The sequence below is a fragment of the Panulirus ornatus genome, chromosome 16 (assembly GCF_036320965.1).
Source record: "Panulirus ornatus isolate Po-2019 chromosome 16, ASM3632096v1, whole genome shotgun sequence".
Lineage (NCBI taxonomy): Eukaryota > Metazoa > Arthropoda > Malacostraca > Decapoda > Palinuridae > Panulirus > Panulirus ornatus.
In genome coordinates this window covers 31,098,950-31,117,616 of record NC_092239.1, presented here as the reverse complement: position 1 = coordinate 31,117,616, position 18,667 = coordinate 31,098,950, and the positions used below count along the sequence as shown (strand labels likewise).

The 18,667-nt window shown below is 40.1% G+C and overlaps 1 protein-coding gene across 5 annotated transcripts in view; it reads right to left on the bottom strand.

Moving 5' to 3' along the window:
• LOC139754216 (vacuolar protein sorting-associated protein 37B-like) overlaps window positions 1-18,448 on the bottom strand; it is a 61,171-nt gene extending 42,723 nt beyond the window's left edge. Inside the window, exons 1-4 of one of the 5 annotated variants that reach the window (XM_071671489.1) lie at window positions 18,312-18,448; window positions 16,537-16,664; window positions 13,500-13,592; window positions 63-141 (exon numbers count right to left, since the gene is read on the bottom strand). In XM_071671489.1, coding sequence (XP_071527590.1) covers window positions 63-141; window positions 13,500-13,592; window positions 16,537-16,662 — 298 coding nt within the window. In that variant the 5' untranslated portion in view covers window positions 16,663-16,664; window positions 18,312-18,448. Of the gene's footprint in view, window positions 1-62; window positions 142-13,499; window positions 13,593-16,536; window positions 16,665-17,261; window positions 17,434-17,697; window positions 17,719-18,311 lie in introns of those variants that run through there. The other 4 variants (XM_071671490.1, XM_071671492.1, XM_071671488.1 and 1 more) reach the window with 4 other exon arrangements.
• Window positions 18,449-18,667: the final 219 nt, after the last annotated feature.

Below are 18,667 nucleotides of genomic sequence, written 5' to 3'. Positions count from 1 at the left end.
TTCCTTATCATTCTATTACCAAATGTAAAAGAGTAAACTCAAGGTAATTCGAATATACTTACCAATTTCTCCTTTCAATGTATTAACCTCTTCAGAAAGCTGAGCTGCTTCCTCATATTTTGAGATTAAGTTTTGTTTAGCCTGTAAAAGAAAAATATGTATGGTCATTTTTTACATAAAGGGTAGTGAATGGTAGGATGATGAAGTAAAATTGCAATTGGATGGTACTTATAGGGAAGGAGTACAAATGATGGAGTACAAATGATGGAGATGTATACGAGAAATAAGCAGTAGGTCAAGAGGAAGGTGCATGGGTTGAAAAAGATGGCCAATGAGAGTTGGGGTAAGTGAGTATCAGTAAACTTGAGGGAAAATATGATGTTCTGGATAGAGATTAATAGTATGAGAAAAGCAAGAGCACAAATGGAAACATCAGTGAAGGGTACAAATGGAGAAGTGGTAAAAGGTAGTTATGGAATGAGGAGATGGTGTGTAAATTCTGAAGAAATGTTGAATGTGTTCAATGATATTGTGAAAGATGTAAGGTGTATGGGTTGGGGTGGTATGTGAAGTGAGAGAGTCTTGGAGAGTGGTTTGGTGAAGAGAAAAGAGCCGGTTAAAGCCTTCAATTGTATCTATCTATATCTCTGATGCCTGTTCCCACCTGGAATTCCCTCAACGGGGTGGCCACAGCAATTGTTTCCATAACTAGTGAACTCTAACCTTATGTTAAGATGAGATGTGGCAAGGTACCTGAAGTCGATGGTATTGTAAATGAATTTTTTAAGAAAGGGGGTGACTGTGTTGCTGATTGGTTACTTAGATTTTCAGTGTATGTATGGATCATGGTGAGGTGCCTGAGGACTGGTGGAATGCATATACAGTGCCATTTCATAAAGGCTCAAGCAATGAAGGAAGTGCTCAGACTACAAAGGTATGAGTGTACCTGGTAAGCTGTATGAGAGAGTGGTGATTGAGAGGGTGATGGCATGTACAAAGCATCACACTGGGGAGGAACAATGTGGTTTCAGAATTGGTTGAGAAAGTGTGAATCAGGTGTTTGCTTTAAAGAATGTGAGAGAAATACTTAAGAGAAACATCAGGATTTGTATGAAGCATTTATGGATCTGATGAAAGGATAAAATAGGATTGAAAGGGATGTTATGTTGAAGGTGTTAAGAATATAAGGTAAGGAAGGAAAACTGCTGGCAGTAATGAGATGTTTTTCAACAAGGGTGTAAGGAATGTGCAAGAGAAGGAAGAGACAAGAGTGAGTGGTTCTAAGCGAAGGTTGGTCTGTGGCAGAGGTGTGTGATGTCATCATGAATGGTTAATTCACTTATATGAATAGGGTGGTGAGGGAGGTAAATATAAGTCATAGAGAAAGGGGCAAGTATGCAGTCTGTAGGGAATGGTGGGGACTGGAAAGTGAGTTAATTGTTGTTTGCTGATGACACAGTGCTGGTGGCAGATTTGAGTTAGAAACTGCATTAGTTGGTAACTGAAAGAGTGTAAGAGAAGGAGGAAATTGAGATTAAATGTGAATAAAAGCCAGATTATTAGGTTTAACAAGGTACAAGGATAGGCTAGTTGGGGTGTGAATTTGAACAGAGGAAGTGCTTTAGACACCTGAGAGGGGACATGGTGGCAAATGGAAACATGGAAGCACTAAGGAATGTGTGGAAAGAGAGGTTGTTACCTTGTTATCTAGAAGGGTAAAAATGGGTTAGTCTGAAGGTACTGTAGTTCCAATAATGTTATATGCATGTGAGACATGATTTTTGGATGACGATGTGCAGAGGAGGATGGAGGTGTTGGAGATTATGTGACTGAGGACAATGTGAGGTGGTTTGATCGAGTATGTAATGAAAGAGTAAGAGATAGGTATGGTAATAAAAAAAAGAGTGTAGTTCAGAAAGCTGATGAGGGTGCGCTGAAATAGTTTGGACACAAGAAAAGAACAAGTGATGAGAGTGGAGGGAACAAGGAGAAGGGGAGGCCAAACTGGTGATGGAAGGATGAAGTGTAAAATATTTTGAGTGATCAGGGCCTGAAAATGCAGAAGGGTAAATGACATGCATGGGACACGGTGAATTGGAATGGTATGGTATACTGAGATCCCTGTGCTGTCAAGGGGTTTAACTAGGCCTGAGCATGCCTGATTGTGGATAGGATGCTGTAGTTTCCATGCATTACACATGACAGCTAGAGAATGGATGCTAATGAATGCTGCCTTTCTTCGTCTGCTCCTGGCACTACCTTGCTAACATGTATGAAAAAAATCTACATTAACAATATCAATTACAAAGCCAGTCTGCATTTGCCTCCTTTTGTCAGAATATTAACCCCACTCCCTTAAAAGTAGAATGTCAAAAAAAGGCACATCTACATGCAGAGATCAAAATATTCTAAGCCATACAAAATGCCATATGTGAAATGTGCTTCCATCTTCATAGTTGATCTAAGAATTCATGACATGAATATTCCTATAAATTCTGATCAAAATCCAAATTAATATAGCAAAGGTGGTAACCACATACTTAATTAGTTCATAGCATACAAACTAGTTTATGGACAAATTATCTTCAACTTGGGTTGAGGATCACACTTTGCCATGTTTATGAAAATATATCATGAATCAATGACTGCAAAGATTTACACAAGAGGTCATGAAGTACAGATAAGCAAACAAAACCACATGTGTGACTTGGTTTCATGTCCAATCGTTATTTGAAAACATAAAATAAGCAAATTTAACAAATCTGTTTAAAACCCAACATGATTAAGCAAAACTAAAAATAAGACTACAGTGAATGCTTTGAAGGATTGTTGAATGTGTCTGATGAAGGGTGTTTTGAGTTGCCACCTGAGCACACTCGCAAGAGGACGTCTCTTAGCGTTACCCATGATCTCAGTGCTTTGTGACAAAGACGATGACTCCCACACCTTACTCCCTTGTTCTTAGTGTTTGAGGGAAATCTCTCTCAAGGAGGAAAAAAGTTCATTCTATGTTTATTTTGTCAGCTGCATGATAGGATCAATTTAGGCATCAAAAGCAATGGTGAGAGAACAGGGAATACAATGATAGGAAGAAGCTATGGGAAGTATTGGCAGGTTTTATTACTGTGAAATCTATTTAAATAGAGCAGAGGGAATCCTTAGTTTCAAGTACAAATGATACTTTTGAAACCAGGGTTGTGACCATGGAGACGAAGTCAGAGGATAGCTCTACCTTCCAACTTCCTAAAAAATTTTGTAAGATTTCTGAATCTCTGGCCAGGGAGCCTTTGACTCAAAATAGGTTTAGTGTACTACATGATAAAGTACAGGATGATTTTAGTATCATTCTGGTTGGGGACTCCCTTGTTAGGAATCAGGACTGGAGTCCAGTATTATAGCAAAAGTGAGGAAACATTTGTGCTTTTGTGGTTGTAAACTGGAGGACATTTTGGACATATTTGACAGCATAGTCTCCAACACTCTAAAGGAGACCACATTTGTAGTCAAGGTTGGCACTAACAACATAGCTAATGGCAGGTCCAATGAAATCTGAGCAAAATAAAGGGATCTTAAACATAGGTTTAATGAGAGCTGTAAGAGATTAGTCATATCATGATTGTTACCCAGGTTTAACATCAGTCCCTGTACCCTAGTGTGCCTGGGACAGTATACACTTGAACAGAAGAGGGAAAGCCCACCTTGGCAGAATGTTAGATGAAACTATTAGGCTCTTTTTTTGATAAGCATAGATTAATTAGGTACTTAAAAGTTGGAAATATGAAGAAAGAGATTCTAGGTAAGGAACATGACTGGTTTGTAAAGACAGGGGACAGATGGGACCAAGAATTTAAGGAACACATGTAGCAGATTCAAAAAGAGGACAGTAGAACAGGTCAGGTAATGTAAAGTTCCCATATAATGACATATCTCAGGTAGTCTGTGGTAGGAAGGAGGTATGGGGATATGGTGGAATCTGTCAGTTGCTGCCTACTGGGATTGAGGCAGGAAGGGGTAAAGGCAAACTAGGACAAGTACAGAAAAATTCCCAAAAGGGGGCCAGGAAAGATGCAGGTGTTGACCACAGGCAGAGCAGGTTAATCTGGGGTCACTATTAGGCCACCTTTTCCCAATGCTGCACATACTAACCTTGTTTTAAATACATAGACAAATAACCAGACCTAGGGAACTGATTTCAAAGGTGCTTATAAGTTGCAGAAAAAATCACTTGGCTGAACACCAATGCTTAGAGCATCATTCCCACTGCTGCACACACACGTGCCATAGACAAAAAGTCCCAGTCATGTATCAGAATATTTTATGTTAATTCATATTGGAGTTTGAAACAACTGCTTTGGAAAAATGTATATCAATGGCATTTTGGAATCTTGGTTAAATATTATGAATAGAGATTCCTTTGCCGAATATGCAATTCCTGGGTAACAGAGATGGGGAAAATCAAGAAGGCAGAGGTGCCTTGTTCTTTGTTAAATCTAATCTTAATGTCATACTAAAAATGCTGTTTTCACAAATGATTGCCATTTCCCGCATTAGTGAGGTAGCGCCAGGAAAAGACAAAGGTAGGCCACATCTGTTCACATCCATTCTCTAGCTGTCACATTGGGTAATACACCACAACCACAGCTCCCTATCCACATCCAGGCCCCAGAGATCTTCCCATGGTTTGCCTCAAATGCTTCACATGCCCTGCTTCAGGCCAATGATAGCACTTCCATCCCAGTATGCCACATAGTTCCAATTCACTCTATCACATGCACGTCTTTCACCCTCATACACAATCAGGCTCCGATTGTTCAAAATCTTTTTCACTCCATCCTTCCATCTCCATTTTGGTCTTCCCATTCTCCTCGCTCCCTCCACTTCTGAGAAACATATCCTCTATATCAATCTTTCCTCAATCATTCATATGTCCAAACCATTTCAGCACACCCTCTTGTGATCTCTCAACCACACTTTCTTTATTACCACACACCTCTCTTAGCTTTCATTATGTACTTGCTCAAACCACCTCAAACCACATATTGTCCTCAAACATTTCATTTCTAACACATCCACCCTCCTCCACACAGCTTTATCTATAGCCCATACCTTGCATCCACATAATATTGCTAGGACTACTATTCCTTCAAACATGCTTATTTTTGCTCTCCCAGATAGTATTCTCTCTTTCCACACATTCCTAGAGCCTTTGCCCCCTCCCTCACACTATGACTCACCTCTGCTTCCATGTTCCAATCACTGCCATGTCTACTTCCAGATTTCTAAAACACTTCACTTCCTTCAATTTTTCTCCACTCAAACTCACACCCTAAATAACTTATCTCTCAACCCTCCTGAACATAACATCAATGCTTTTATTCACATTCACTCTCAACTTTCTCTTTTCACACACTCTTCCAAACTCAGTCACCAACTTCTGCAGTTTCTGCCTCAAATCAGCCACTAATGCTATATCACCAGCAAACAACAACTGACATACTTCCCAGGTCCTCTAATACCGCACAGACTGCATACTTTCACCTCTCACCAAGGCTCCCTCACCAACCCATACATAAACAACTTGAACAACCATAGTGACATCACACACGCCTGCCACAGATCAACCTTCACTTGGAACCATTCTCTTCTTACTTGTACACAAGCATTACACCCTTGATAAAAACTTCTCTGCTTCCAGTAGCTTTCCTCCCAACCCATATATTCTTAAGACCTTCCACAAAGCATTTAAATCAACCTGATTATTCTGCCTTCTCCAGATCGATAAATGCCACATAAAAACCTATCTTCTTTTTTTTTTTTTTTTGCCGCTGTCTCCCGCGTTTGTGAGGTAGCGCAAGGAAACAGACGAAAGAAATGGCCCAACCCACCCCCATACACATGTATATACATACACGTCCACTCACGCAAATATACATACCTACACAGCTTTCCATGGTTTACCCCAGACGCTTCACATGCCCTGATTCAATCCACTGACAGCACGTCAACCCCAGTATACCACATCGATCCAATTCACTCTATTCCTTACCCCCCTTTCACCCTCCTGCATGTTCAGGCCCCGATCACACAAAATCTTTTTCACTACATCTTTCCACCTCCAATTTGGTCTCCCACTTCTCCTCGTTCCCTCCACCTCCGACACATATATCCTCTTGGTCAATCTTTCCTCACTCATTCTCTTCATGTGCCCAAACCATTTCAAAACACCCTCTTCTGCTCTCTCAACCACACTCTTTTTATTTCCACACATCTCTCTTACCCTTACGTTACTTACTCGATCAAACCACCTCACACCACATATTGTGGCCTCAAACATCTCATTTCCAGCACATCCACCCTCCTGTGCAGAACTCTATCCATAGCCCACGCCTCGCAACCATACAAAATTGTTGGAACCACTATTCCTTCAAACATACCCATTTTTGCTTTCCGAGATAATGTTCTCGACTTCCACACATTCTTCAAGGCTCCCAGGATTTTCGCCCCCTCCCCCACCCTATGATCCACTTCTGCTTCCATGGTTCCATCCACTGCCAGATCCACTCCCAGATATCTAAAACACTTTACTTCCTCCAGTTTTTCTCCATTCAAATTTACCTCCCAATTGACTTGACCCTCAACCCTACTGTACCTAATAACCTTGCTCTTATTCACATTTACTCTTAACTTTCTTCTTTCACACACTTTACCAAACTCAGTCACCAGCTTCTGCAGTTTCTCACATGAATCAGCCACCAGCACTGTATCATCAGCGAACAACAACTGACTCACTTCCCAAGCTCTCCCATCCACAACAGACTTCATACTTGCCCCTCTTTCCAAAACTCTTGCATTCACCTCCCTAACAACCCCATCCATAAACAAATTAAACAACCATGGAGACATCACACACCCCTGCCGCAAACCTACATTCACTGAGAACCTATCTATTTTCCAAATATTTCTTATATGCATTCTTTACAACAAACACCTAATACACACATCCTGTCACTTCTGAAACTACACTACTCCTCTATGCCTTCACCCTCTCATTCAACTAACCAGGTGTACTCAACAAACTTATACCTCTATACCCCTTGGATTATACAATGAATTTCCTTACCAACCAATCAACAAGAAAGTCACCCCCCTTTCTTAATAAATTCAACAGCAATACAATCCACTCCAGCTGCCTTGGCACATTTCATCTTGTGCAAGGCTTTCACTTACTCCTCTCTCTTCACCAAACCACTCTCCATGACTCTCTCCATTCGCATCCCATCCCAATCAAAACACTCTACATCTGCTACTCTATCATCAAACACATTTGATTGTCCTACAAAATACTCACTCAATGTTCTCCTCATGTCATCACTACCTCTTATCACTTCCCCTTTTGCCCCCTTCAATGATGTTCCCATCTTTATATCATGTCTTTCACACATTATCTATCTCCCTTCAAAGCATGTTCTTATTCTCCCTAAAGTTTACTGATACTCATTCACCCCAACTCTCACTTGCCCTCTTTTTCAAACCCTGCACCTTTTTCTTGACCTCCTTCCACTTTCTCTTATACATCTCCCAATCATTTTCACTCCTTCCAAGTACTGCCTAAATTCATCTAATTTCTCTTTCACAAGCAAGTTTACTTCTCCATCCCACCACTCGCTACCCTTTCTAATCTGCCCACGTCCCATCTTTTGTATGCCACATGCATCTTTTGCACAAGCCATCACTGTTTCCCTAAACACCTTCCATTCCTCACCTACTCCCCTCGCATCACTTACTCTCACCTTTTGCCGTTCAACACTCAGTCTCTCATGACATTTCTTCACACAAGTCTCTTTACCAAGCTCACTTATTCTCACCACTCTCTTCTCTGCAACATTGTTTCCTCTTTTTCAAAAACCTCAACAAATCTCCACCCTTGCCTCCACAAGATAGGGATCAGACATCCCACCAGCTGCCCCTCTAAGTACATTTACATCCAAAAGTCTCTCTTTTACACACCTATCAATTAATATGTAATCTAATAATGCCCGTTGACCATCTCTCCTATTTGCATACGTATACTTGTGTATATCTCATCTTTTAAACCACGTATTCCCAATCATCAGCCTTTTGATCAGCATACAACTCCACAAGCTCTTCAACATTTCCATTCATGATAACAAATACCCCATGCGCCCCAATGTATTAAACCCTCAACCTAAGAAAACCAAAAGCTTGTGAAATATCTACATAAAGGTGATGGCATATGAGGGAATTTGTTTCAAAGATATAGATTCTATGGATAAATTGTTATCCTAACACATGTGCAAGTGTATAGTATGTCTATCTGAGACAATGCCATACTTGGCTAGCCTGGGAGATGATAAAAATGACTTTCATTAGTTTGTATAATTTGTGTCTGAATTCAAAGAGTTTCTTAACTAAGAAGTGCTGGGTACGAAGCTGTATGCAGCCTTTATGGATTCTAAGAAAGCATATGACAGACCTGAGTGGAATGCTTTATGAGATGTTTTAGAGATACAGGGTAAGGGGACAACTGTTGAATGGTGTGAAAACCTCCCACAAAGTAGCAAAGTTACATGAACAAGTAGATGGAGAGCATGTGAGGTGTAAGGCAGGGCTGTGTAATGTCACCATGGCTTTTTAATATATGTATATAGATGGAGCCAGTAGGAACACTGCTCAAGATCTGTCCCCCACCAGTGGCCTGTTAAGGGAGGCACTAAAGGCTAAGAAATGGCAATGGAGTTCACTAGCTATGGTAACCCTATTGCCATGGCCATACCTTTAAGGGAGTTCCAGAAGGGAACAGGTGTGAAAAATAAAGCTAAATAGATAGATAGTGATACAAGAGATGAAAGCAAAACTTGGGAAAGGGGGTGCATAGATGGAGTGTGGCTGTGAGGTATGGTGGCTGGTGACATGCCTGTTTGCCGATGACATTGTGTTGTTTGCTGAAAGTAAAGAGGAGATGCAGAATATTCAAAAAGTCTTTTATAATGTGTGTAAGCATGGACAATTAAAGGTAAATGCAAGTAAAAGTAAAGGAATAGTGTTTGAGAGGAAACAGACTGAAAGTATAGATTTTGCAAAACCCTATGTTGTGATAGGAGAAAGTGTACTAAACCGTGTTACAGATATGAAGGGAGAAAGCCTGGACGAGTTGAGAGAATCTCAGTATTTAGGAGCTATTTTGGGTAAGTTTGGTGATATGGAAGGAGAGATGAGGGAAAGAGTAGTACAGGACAAAACAGTTAAATACTGTACATCTAATTCTTTTATGCAAAGCATCAAAATTGGATTGGCTGCCGTGCCTCTGTGAAAAGACTAGAAAATGTGGCTTTACAGGATGATTCTTTTGCCACTAGAGTAAGTAAAGTGCAAGATATCCAAATTGTGTCCACTGGAATATTTTTGTTACTAATAAGGAAGAGAATGAGACCAAAGGAGTTTGAAGATCAGCTTTGATGCACTCTGTCTGTGGATCCCCGGAAATGTGCTGTGATGAAAACCTATACTTGGAACTTTCAGAAGACAGCTTTCTGAGGAAAAGTTCGAGACAGTGACATCATATAATTTTTTTTTGGGTGGTTGTCACCATCTTACTTGAATCTTCTTTTATCACAATTATCAAAATGAAATGTGTATGTAAAGATTAAGAGACAACACAGTCCTCCCAACCTATGCAGCTGAAACATGGACATAGAATGAGTCACAGAGGTCATGAATCCAGGCAGAGGAAATGAGCTGTTTGAGAGGAGCATGTGGTATGACTAGATAGAATGAAGAAAGAAATGATGGGGTTAAAGAGAGATGTGGTATGACAGAGAATGCAAAGGGAATGAATTGTGGAGTGTTTGAGTGGGTGAAACATAATACTTTGAGGTGGCCTGGACATGTGGAAAAAATGCAAGGCATAGGGTTCACAGGGGGAGTGTATGATAGTAAAATTAAAGAAGTTGTTTGTGAGAGGCAGACTGCCTGTTGTATGGGAAACAGAGTGGAAGAGTACTGGAGGGAGAGAGCTGGTGGAAGAATGAATGGAATGGTGTATGCAAGGGAGGCATGTAAGGACAGAGATAAGTGGAAGCTTTTTGGCCATGGTCACACCCTTGATGGAAATTCCTAGAGTGAACAGGCATCAAGGATATAGACAGATATATAGTTTTCTTTTTATTATTTTGCTTTGTCGCTGTCACCCGCGCCTGCGAGGTAGCACAAGGAAACAGACAAAAGAAATGGCCCAACCCACCCCCAACACACATGCACACACACACACGTCCACACACACAAACATACACACCCACACATCCCAACGTACACACATATATACACACACAGACACACACATATACACACATGCACACAATTCACACTGTCTGCCCCTACTCACCCCCATCACCACCCTGCCACACATGGAATAACATCCCCCTCCCCCCTCATGTGCGCGAGGCAGCACCAGGAAAAGACAACAAAGGCCTCACTCGTTCACACTCAGTCTCTAGCTGTCATGCAATAATGCCTGAAACCACAGCTCCCTTTCCACATCCAGGCCCCACACAACTTTCCATGGTTTACCCCTGACGCTTCACATGCCCTGATTCAATCCACTGACAGCACGTCAACCCCGGTATACCACATCGATCCAATTCACTCTATTCCTTTCCCGCCTTTCACCCTCCTGCATGTTCAGGCCCCGATCACTCAAAATCTTTTTCACTCCATCTTTCCACCTCCAATTTGGTCTCCCACTTCTCCTCGTTCCCTCCACCTCCGACACATATATCCTCTTGGTCAATCTTTCCTCACTCATTCTCTCCATGTGCCCAAAACCATTTCAAAACACCTTCTTCTGCTCTCTCAACCACGCTCTTCTTATTTCCACACATCTCTCTTACCCTTACATTACTTACTCGATCAAACCACCTCACACCACATATTGTCCTCAAACATCTCATTTCCAGCACATCCACCCTCCTGCGCACAACTCTATCCATAGCCCACGCCTCGCAACATACAACACTGTTGGAGCCACTATTCCTTCAAACATAACCCATTTTTGCTTTCCGAGATAATGTTCTCGACTTCCACATATTCTTCAAGGCTCCCAGGATTTTCGCCCCCTCCCCCACCCTATGATTCACTTTCGCTTCCATGGTTCCATCCGCTGCCAGATCCACTCCCAGATATCTAAAACACTTTACTTCCTCCAGTTTTTCTCCATTCAAACTTACTTCCCAATTGACTTGATCCTCAACCCTACTGTACCTAATAACCTTGCTCTTATTCACATTTACTCTTAACTTTCTTCTTTCACACACTTTACCAAACTCAGTCACCAGCTTCTGCAGTTTCTCACATGAATCAGCCACCAGCGCTGTATCATCAGCGAACAACAACTGACTCACTTACCAAGCTCTCTCATCCCCAACAGACTGCATACTTGCCCCTCTTTCCAAAACTCTTGCATTCACCTCCCTAACAACCCCATCCATAAACAAATTAAACAACCATGGAGACATCACACACCCCTGCCGCAAACCTACATTCACTGAGAACCAATCACTTTCCTCTCTTCCTACACATACACATGCCTTACATCCTCGATAAAAACTTTTCACTGCTTCTAACAACTTGCCTCCCAAACCATATGCCCTTGATACCTTCCACAGAGCATCTCCATCAACTCTGTCATATGCCTTCTCCAGATCCATAAATGCTACATACAAATCCATTTGCTTTTCTAAGTATTTCTCACATACATTCTTCAAAGCAAACACCTGATCCACACATCCTTTACCACTTCTGAAACCACACTGCTCTTCCCCAATCTGATGCTCTGTACATGCCTTTACCCTCTCAATCAATACCCTCCCATATAATTTACCAGGAATACTCAACAAACTTTTTTTTTTTTTTTTTTTTTTTTCATACTTTGTCGCTGTCTCCCGCGTTTGCGAGGTAGCGCAAGGAAACAGACGAAAGAAATGGCCCAACCCCCCCCCCCCCCATACACATGTACATACACACGTCCAGACACGCAAATATACATACCTACACAGCTTTCCATGGTTTACCCCAGACGCTACACATGCCTTGCTTCAATCCACTGACAGCACGTCAACCCCTGTATACCACATGACTCCAATTCACTCTATTTCTTGCCCTCCTTTCACCCTCCTGCATGTTCAGGCCCCGATCACACAAAATCTTTTTCACTCCATCTTTCCACCTCCAATTTGGTCTCCCTCTTCTCCTCGTTCCCTCCACCTCCGACACATATATCCTCTTGGTCAATCTCTCCTCACTCATTCTCTCCATGTGCCCAAACCATTTCAAAACACCCTCTTCTGCTCTCTCGACCACGCTCTTTTTATTTCCACACATCTCTCTTACCCTTACGTTACTTACTCGATCAAACCACCTCACACCACACATTGTCCTCAAACATCTCATTTCCAGCACATCCATCCTCCTGCGCACATCTCTATCCATAGCCCACGCCTCGCAACCATACAGCATTGTTGGAACCACTATTCCCTCAAACATACCCATTTTTGCTTTCCGAGATAATGTTCTCGACTTCCACACATTTTTCAAGGCTCCCAAAATTTTCGCCCCCTCCCCCACCCTATGATCCACTTCCGCTTCCATGGTTCCATCCGCTGACAGATCCACTCCCAGATATCTAAAACACTTCACTTCCTCCAGTTTTTCTCCATTCAAACTCACCTCCCAATTGACTTGACCCTCACCCCTACTGTACCTAATAACCTTGCTCTTATTCACATTTATACCTCTGTAATTTGAGCACTCACTCTTATCCCCTTTGCCTTTATACAATGGCACTATGCACGCATTCTGCCAATCCTCAGGCACCTCACCATGAATCATACATACATTAAATAACCTTACCAACCAGTCAACAATACAGTCACCTCCTTTTTTAATAAATTCCACTGCAATACCATCCAACCCTGCTGCCTTGCCAGCTTTCATCTTCCGCAAAGCTTTTACTACCTCTTCTCTGTTTACCAAATCATTTTCCCTAACCCTCTCACTTTGCACACCACCTCGACCAAAACACCCTATATCTGCCACTCTATCATCAAACACATTCAACAAACCTTCAAAATACTCACTCCATCCCCTTCTCACATCACCACTACTTGTTATCACCTCCCCATTAGCCCCCTTCACTGAAGTTCCCATTTGCTCCCTTGTCTTATGCACTTTATTTACCTCCTTCCAAAACATCTTTTTATTCTCCCTAAAATTTAATGATACTCTCTCACCCCAACTCTCATTTGCCCTCTTTTTCACCTCTTGGAACGTAAAATACTTACTCTCATAGGGAATTCACATTTAATTCACGCAAAAGTTTTGAGAGTGTTGTGCTAACTATGAATTTTAATAATAATTATATAAACAGAAAAATATATCAAAGATTTATTTTTCTCAAAGTACTTTAATAAAAAATTCATGTTTACCTGTGATAATTTGGGTTCCAAAGATAAGTTGAACTCAGCTAAAGATTTGTTTGCTGCTAGTAACATTTCTTGCTCACCTGCTAAGTTCTTCATCTGCAATAGAAAAACACAACACAGGATGAGATGATACACCTATCACTGATATCTGATACAGAATCACAAGACCGTACTCTGATTTTCAATAAACATCATTAAGAAAGAACAAGGAATTCAACATCCAATGTTATGAAAATTATAAGACTATGAGCATAAGGTCCTTTCCCTCACATTTCCAATAAACTTTGAGATGAAAGCAGCATATAAAGCAAAACTGGTATTTTCAATGAAAGTAATGATACAGCTGTAGTCCATGAATATTCTCAACTTTCCTAGATCCTATATATCTTAAGTAAGTACTAGGTATAAAGCCTGAATTGTAATTCAGAGTAAAATATATGCACTATAATGCTTGATATCAGAATATACAATAATGACAAGGATCTCAACTGTTTTTCTTAGTAAAGCTTTTCGGCTAAAATTACAGCCCACTTAATCATTCACAAAATTACTTTTGATTAGACAGATACATATTGTACAAAAATATCATCCATGCCTAGATTGTGACATGGGCATTTATATAACATTCTTTTTTTCTTTCTTTCAAACTATTCGCCATTTCCCGCATTAGCGAGGTAGCGTTAAGAACAGAGGCCTGGGCCTTTGAGGGAATACCCTCACCTGGCCCAATTCTCTGTTCCTTCTTTTGGAAAATTAAAAAAAAATGAGAGGGGAGGATTTCCAGCCCCCCGCTCCCTCCCCTTTTAGTCGCCTTCTACAACACGCAGGGAATACGTGGGAAGTATTCTTTCTCCCCTATCCCCAGGGAATAAATATAACATTCACTGAGGAAAATAAAAACAAAGTGGAGACACTTATCTTTTCCTTTACTGTTTCCTTATTCACTGTGAGATGGCACCTAAGGTTAGAAGGATTAACTCAATTCAAGTAATTTCTCATGGGAAGGAGAGGATAGAGCAGTCAGAGATGAGAATCTGTCAGGCAAAGAAATTAACCAAAGAAAAAACTCATGCAAGTAAACAGTCTAAAGGAAGAAACTGATAGGTTAAGAAACTGTCTGACAAGAAACTGTTCACTAAGTAAACAATTCAGAGACAGAAACTGCTGCACATAGAAACAGTTTGTCAAGGAGCCATTAAAAAAAGAAAAGTAAAAAAAAATTACTTGGTGTAAGCTGTATGCTTAAACATTTATGTTTTATTGATGAGAAAATCAATTATAGCTCATCAGAAGTGTAGCATACAGTTCTGGCCTCCAAAGACCTTTGCTGCCACACTTAGTACTTTGGAGAAAGATGTTCTTGTGTATGTTTACTAAGTCATACAAACACCTCCTTTAATCCATCCAATTTTTGTGCCTTGAAAATATGTAAATATGTAAATAAGACCAATTCATCACAACCCTGTCCCATACAGTACCCAGGAAGCCCATGTCCACCTCGTACAAGCAAAGGTGACGATGTACAGTGATGTGTGTACTGTGCACCTTTGTGGGTTCAGTGCAAGACAAATGAGGAGTAAGTGTTAAGTGTTTCTCACACAGAAAGAAACTGCGACCTGGGCATGAAGGGTCTTATTGTATGTTAAACTGATATTTGTAATACTTGAAGAGAAGGGTAGTATGTAATTGCCAGTGGAGTTAAGTTTCAGATAGACTGAATTCAAGACTGCATTGACAAGGCAGTTGTTTAGTACTTGCTGAGTTGTTACGATATGTGTATGTTCAGTTACTATTTTTTGGAGAGAAGGATCTGTAAGTACAGGTTGCTGAAGGGAGAAGCAGGGGTAAGCTTTTCATTTCTAGTTGAGGGTTAGTAGCTGTTTATAAAATGGTTTGAGTGAAATGGATTCAGTGCTGTTACAAAGACCTTTGTGTTGAGCATATTCAGGTGACATTGCACTGGGAGTATTTTTTTTTTATGGTGAACAGGTGCTGAATGTTGTGGGTGTAAGGCAGCCACGTACTCTGTTTTGTGGATTTGGAGCTTTCTTATATAACCTTCAGACACAGTGTATGATCAGGCAGGTAAAGAATAGTTTAGTGTGGGGTAGAAGAATTGTTGGTAGATGAAACTAAGGGATTCTTCACATATCCAAACACACACATATGAAATGGGTTAAAGACACTAAGGAGTAAGAAGAGGAAAATCAACCTGCCTTTTAAAAAGCAGTTCACAGATGTTGATAAAGACATGTTAAGGTAGGGAGTTCCAAAGACATTGCAACAGCTAACCCTTGAGCTGCCAACAGCCACAAGTGATAATATGGTACAGTTGTTTACCAATTATTAAAAGATTCAGCTAATCTCAGGGGCACACAAGCAATCGGCTTTTAGAAACAGCAGCCAAATCAATCTATAGATGAGGGGAAAGAGAGTCAATACTGCAATACAGGGGTGGTGGGTGAAGTTCTGAGGTCAGAATGGGAGAGTTGATAAGTTGCATTGCTTTGGACTTGCCTGCCTGAGACATGCTTATGTCCAGCGCATATTACCTACTATAAATAATAAGTAGAGCTAAAACCTTCCCAGATATAAGAGCAGTACTCCATGTAAGGACAAATGAGTCTTTTGTAGTTTAATTCAAGCAGATGTTCAGAGAGGGAAAATCTATAACATCTAAACAGAACTCCCAGTTTCTTATAAGCAGCCTTAACTATCGTGTAATATGGGAGTTTTCCAAATAAATCAGAGGTTACAGTGAAATAAAAGTATGTTTTGTGATAAGAGGTGGAATTACAGAGCCATCAAAGGAGACAGAAAAGTTCTAAATGGTTTTAGAAAGGCAAATGGACAGAAAATGGATTACCAACTTAAGTAGAGTCTACCCCATTCAGAGATCTTGTCCAACTTTGAATTTACCATAACAGTTGTGATAAGACAAAACTGAGAGAGTGAAATGGAGCAGATGTGAAAGAAATGCAGCAATGACTTTATAGAATGCTCATTAGTTTCATTTAAAACCAGAACCAACATGACATGCCTGGGGTAAATCTTTCATGAGATCAGTGAGCTTGTCGTCGTTGTTGACAAGGTCCCTCAGTTCTTCTGTAGGGAGGTGTCTGATAAGCCCTAAAGCTTCTCCATAGTCTGGTTCTGCTGACATCATTCCTGAAAGATTACTTACTGATGATGCTGTTTAATGGAGAAAACTGAAATATGTCATGGGGTTTGTGTAATACAAATGTTACACATACTTATTCTTTGAAAAACGTACATATGACTAAAATGATTATTTTCTACAGAACTTATACTAACATGTGTCCTTAACAGCTTGTGACACTCTCTTTAACCACATTTTATATTGTAACAATTACTATTTTCATTATCACTCACACAAAACATAATCATGCAATTACCTTTTTTATTTCTTTGATTTTCAATCTGTCCTAAGTAATAAATTACTAACTCTGCTTACTACCTTTGGGTGTATCCTTATTCGTTTCAAATTTCAGCTACTTCATGTCATGCATTGCATTGCACTGCACTGCATTGCAAGACGTTAATATCATGTAACACTTATATCCATGGTTGTGATACAGTATTTGTGACTCATTACTGAACCGCTATAACTACTTGGCAATAACCCAATACATAAGACCAAACTACTAATACAGATACAAAAATACCTTAAAAGCTACCACAATAACACAAGAATTTTTTCATGATCAAAATGAAAACCTGCATCTCAAAGTGATACGAGACTACCTTTCAAGTCTTCTTCCTCTTCAGTTATGCATGCACCACTATTCACCTCTTTTCCTCTTTAAAGATATATGTACCACCAATCGCTTTTTATTTCCCTTCAAGCATATGCGTACAACTACCCACTTTTTCTCTCCTGACGTCAACTTGTTTACCTTGAAGTTCTCAATTTGTTACCCCGATGGACGAATTATTTTCTTCATTTACTATACGTCTTTTTTTAACAATTGTAAGGAATGATTTTAAGATAAATAGGTATCGATTCTGTTAAACCTATATACATTTGTTATATTCTACTTCTGTGTACAATCATCTTATTTTTTTTTCTTTATATCATATCTGGTGCTGAAGGTACATGCCGTGCTTGAGCTTTAATTCTGCTTGGTAATTACCTATTTCTACTATACGGGAGGACGTTCTAATTATAGCTAGTAATTACCTATTTGTACTGTATCTATTTGTAGTACAGGGGGAAGGATTTCTGCACTCGTGGGACCCCATCTCTTGAATTTCCTGTACTAGGGTTAAATATTTTCATTCTACTGTACCGTACTACAAATGAGTTACACGATTCTTGGTATTTGATTCTTAGGTAGCAGCAATCAAATTATTTTGTTTTATCACGGTGAAGTTTTATGACCATGCTATTTGTCCTCTATTTAAAGATAGATGAGTGTACTTCATTGTTTTTGTCAAGGTTGGTGTTTAGGCTTTAGGCCTGTCTACTGCCAGGGTCAACGCGTTCATCCGCCAACCAAAAAATCTTTTAACACCATTTTCTGGTGCAAAAGATAATGCTAAGACCATACTCACTCTCACTGTGCATGTGGACCATGTGTTATCAATGTACACTATTACGTGTACTTATATATATTTTTGTAACTATATTATCTTTAAGGTGTAGCACTTCTTACGAGGTCACATGGAGTATAAATCACATCTGTATTTTTTATTATCATTATCTCGCCTTGAAAGTGGTTGTACAGTAAAATCATTCATTGTAAGAGACTTTTAACTGTTGCATTATCTTCATATATTAACAGATCATCTTACTTTCTTATTGGGGAGGTGTATGAAGTCCTTCAGAGGCGCATCTTCTTGATTTACCTAAAAATGGTCAGCACACTGAGTTGTATGAGTAGAGCTATGACGATCTCATCTTGTACAAAGCGATTGAGTTCAAGGAGCTACGAGGGTCTTAAAAAGGTACCTTTCCTGCCAGGGAACATGAACATGGCTAGAACGCACTAATCTGGCAGAATGTCAAATACTTGTATGCTATCAGCTTGGTGAAGTTCGGTTGAATCATAGAAAAAAAATTAACCAAGTTCTACGCTTAGAGGCAATGTGACTGATACATAAAGTTCCTCACTTTGAGTGGTCTCCTTTAATGGTTATGAAACTAGAGT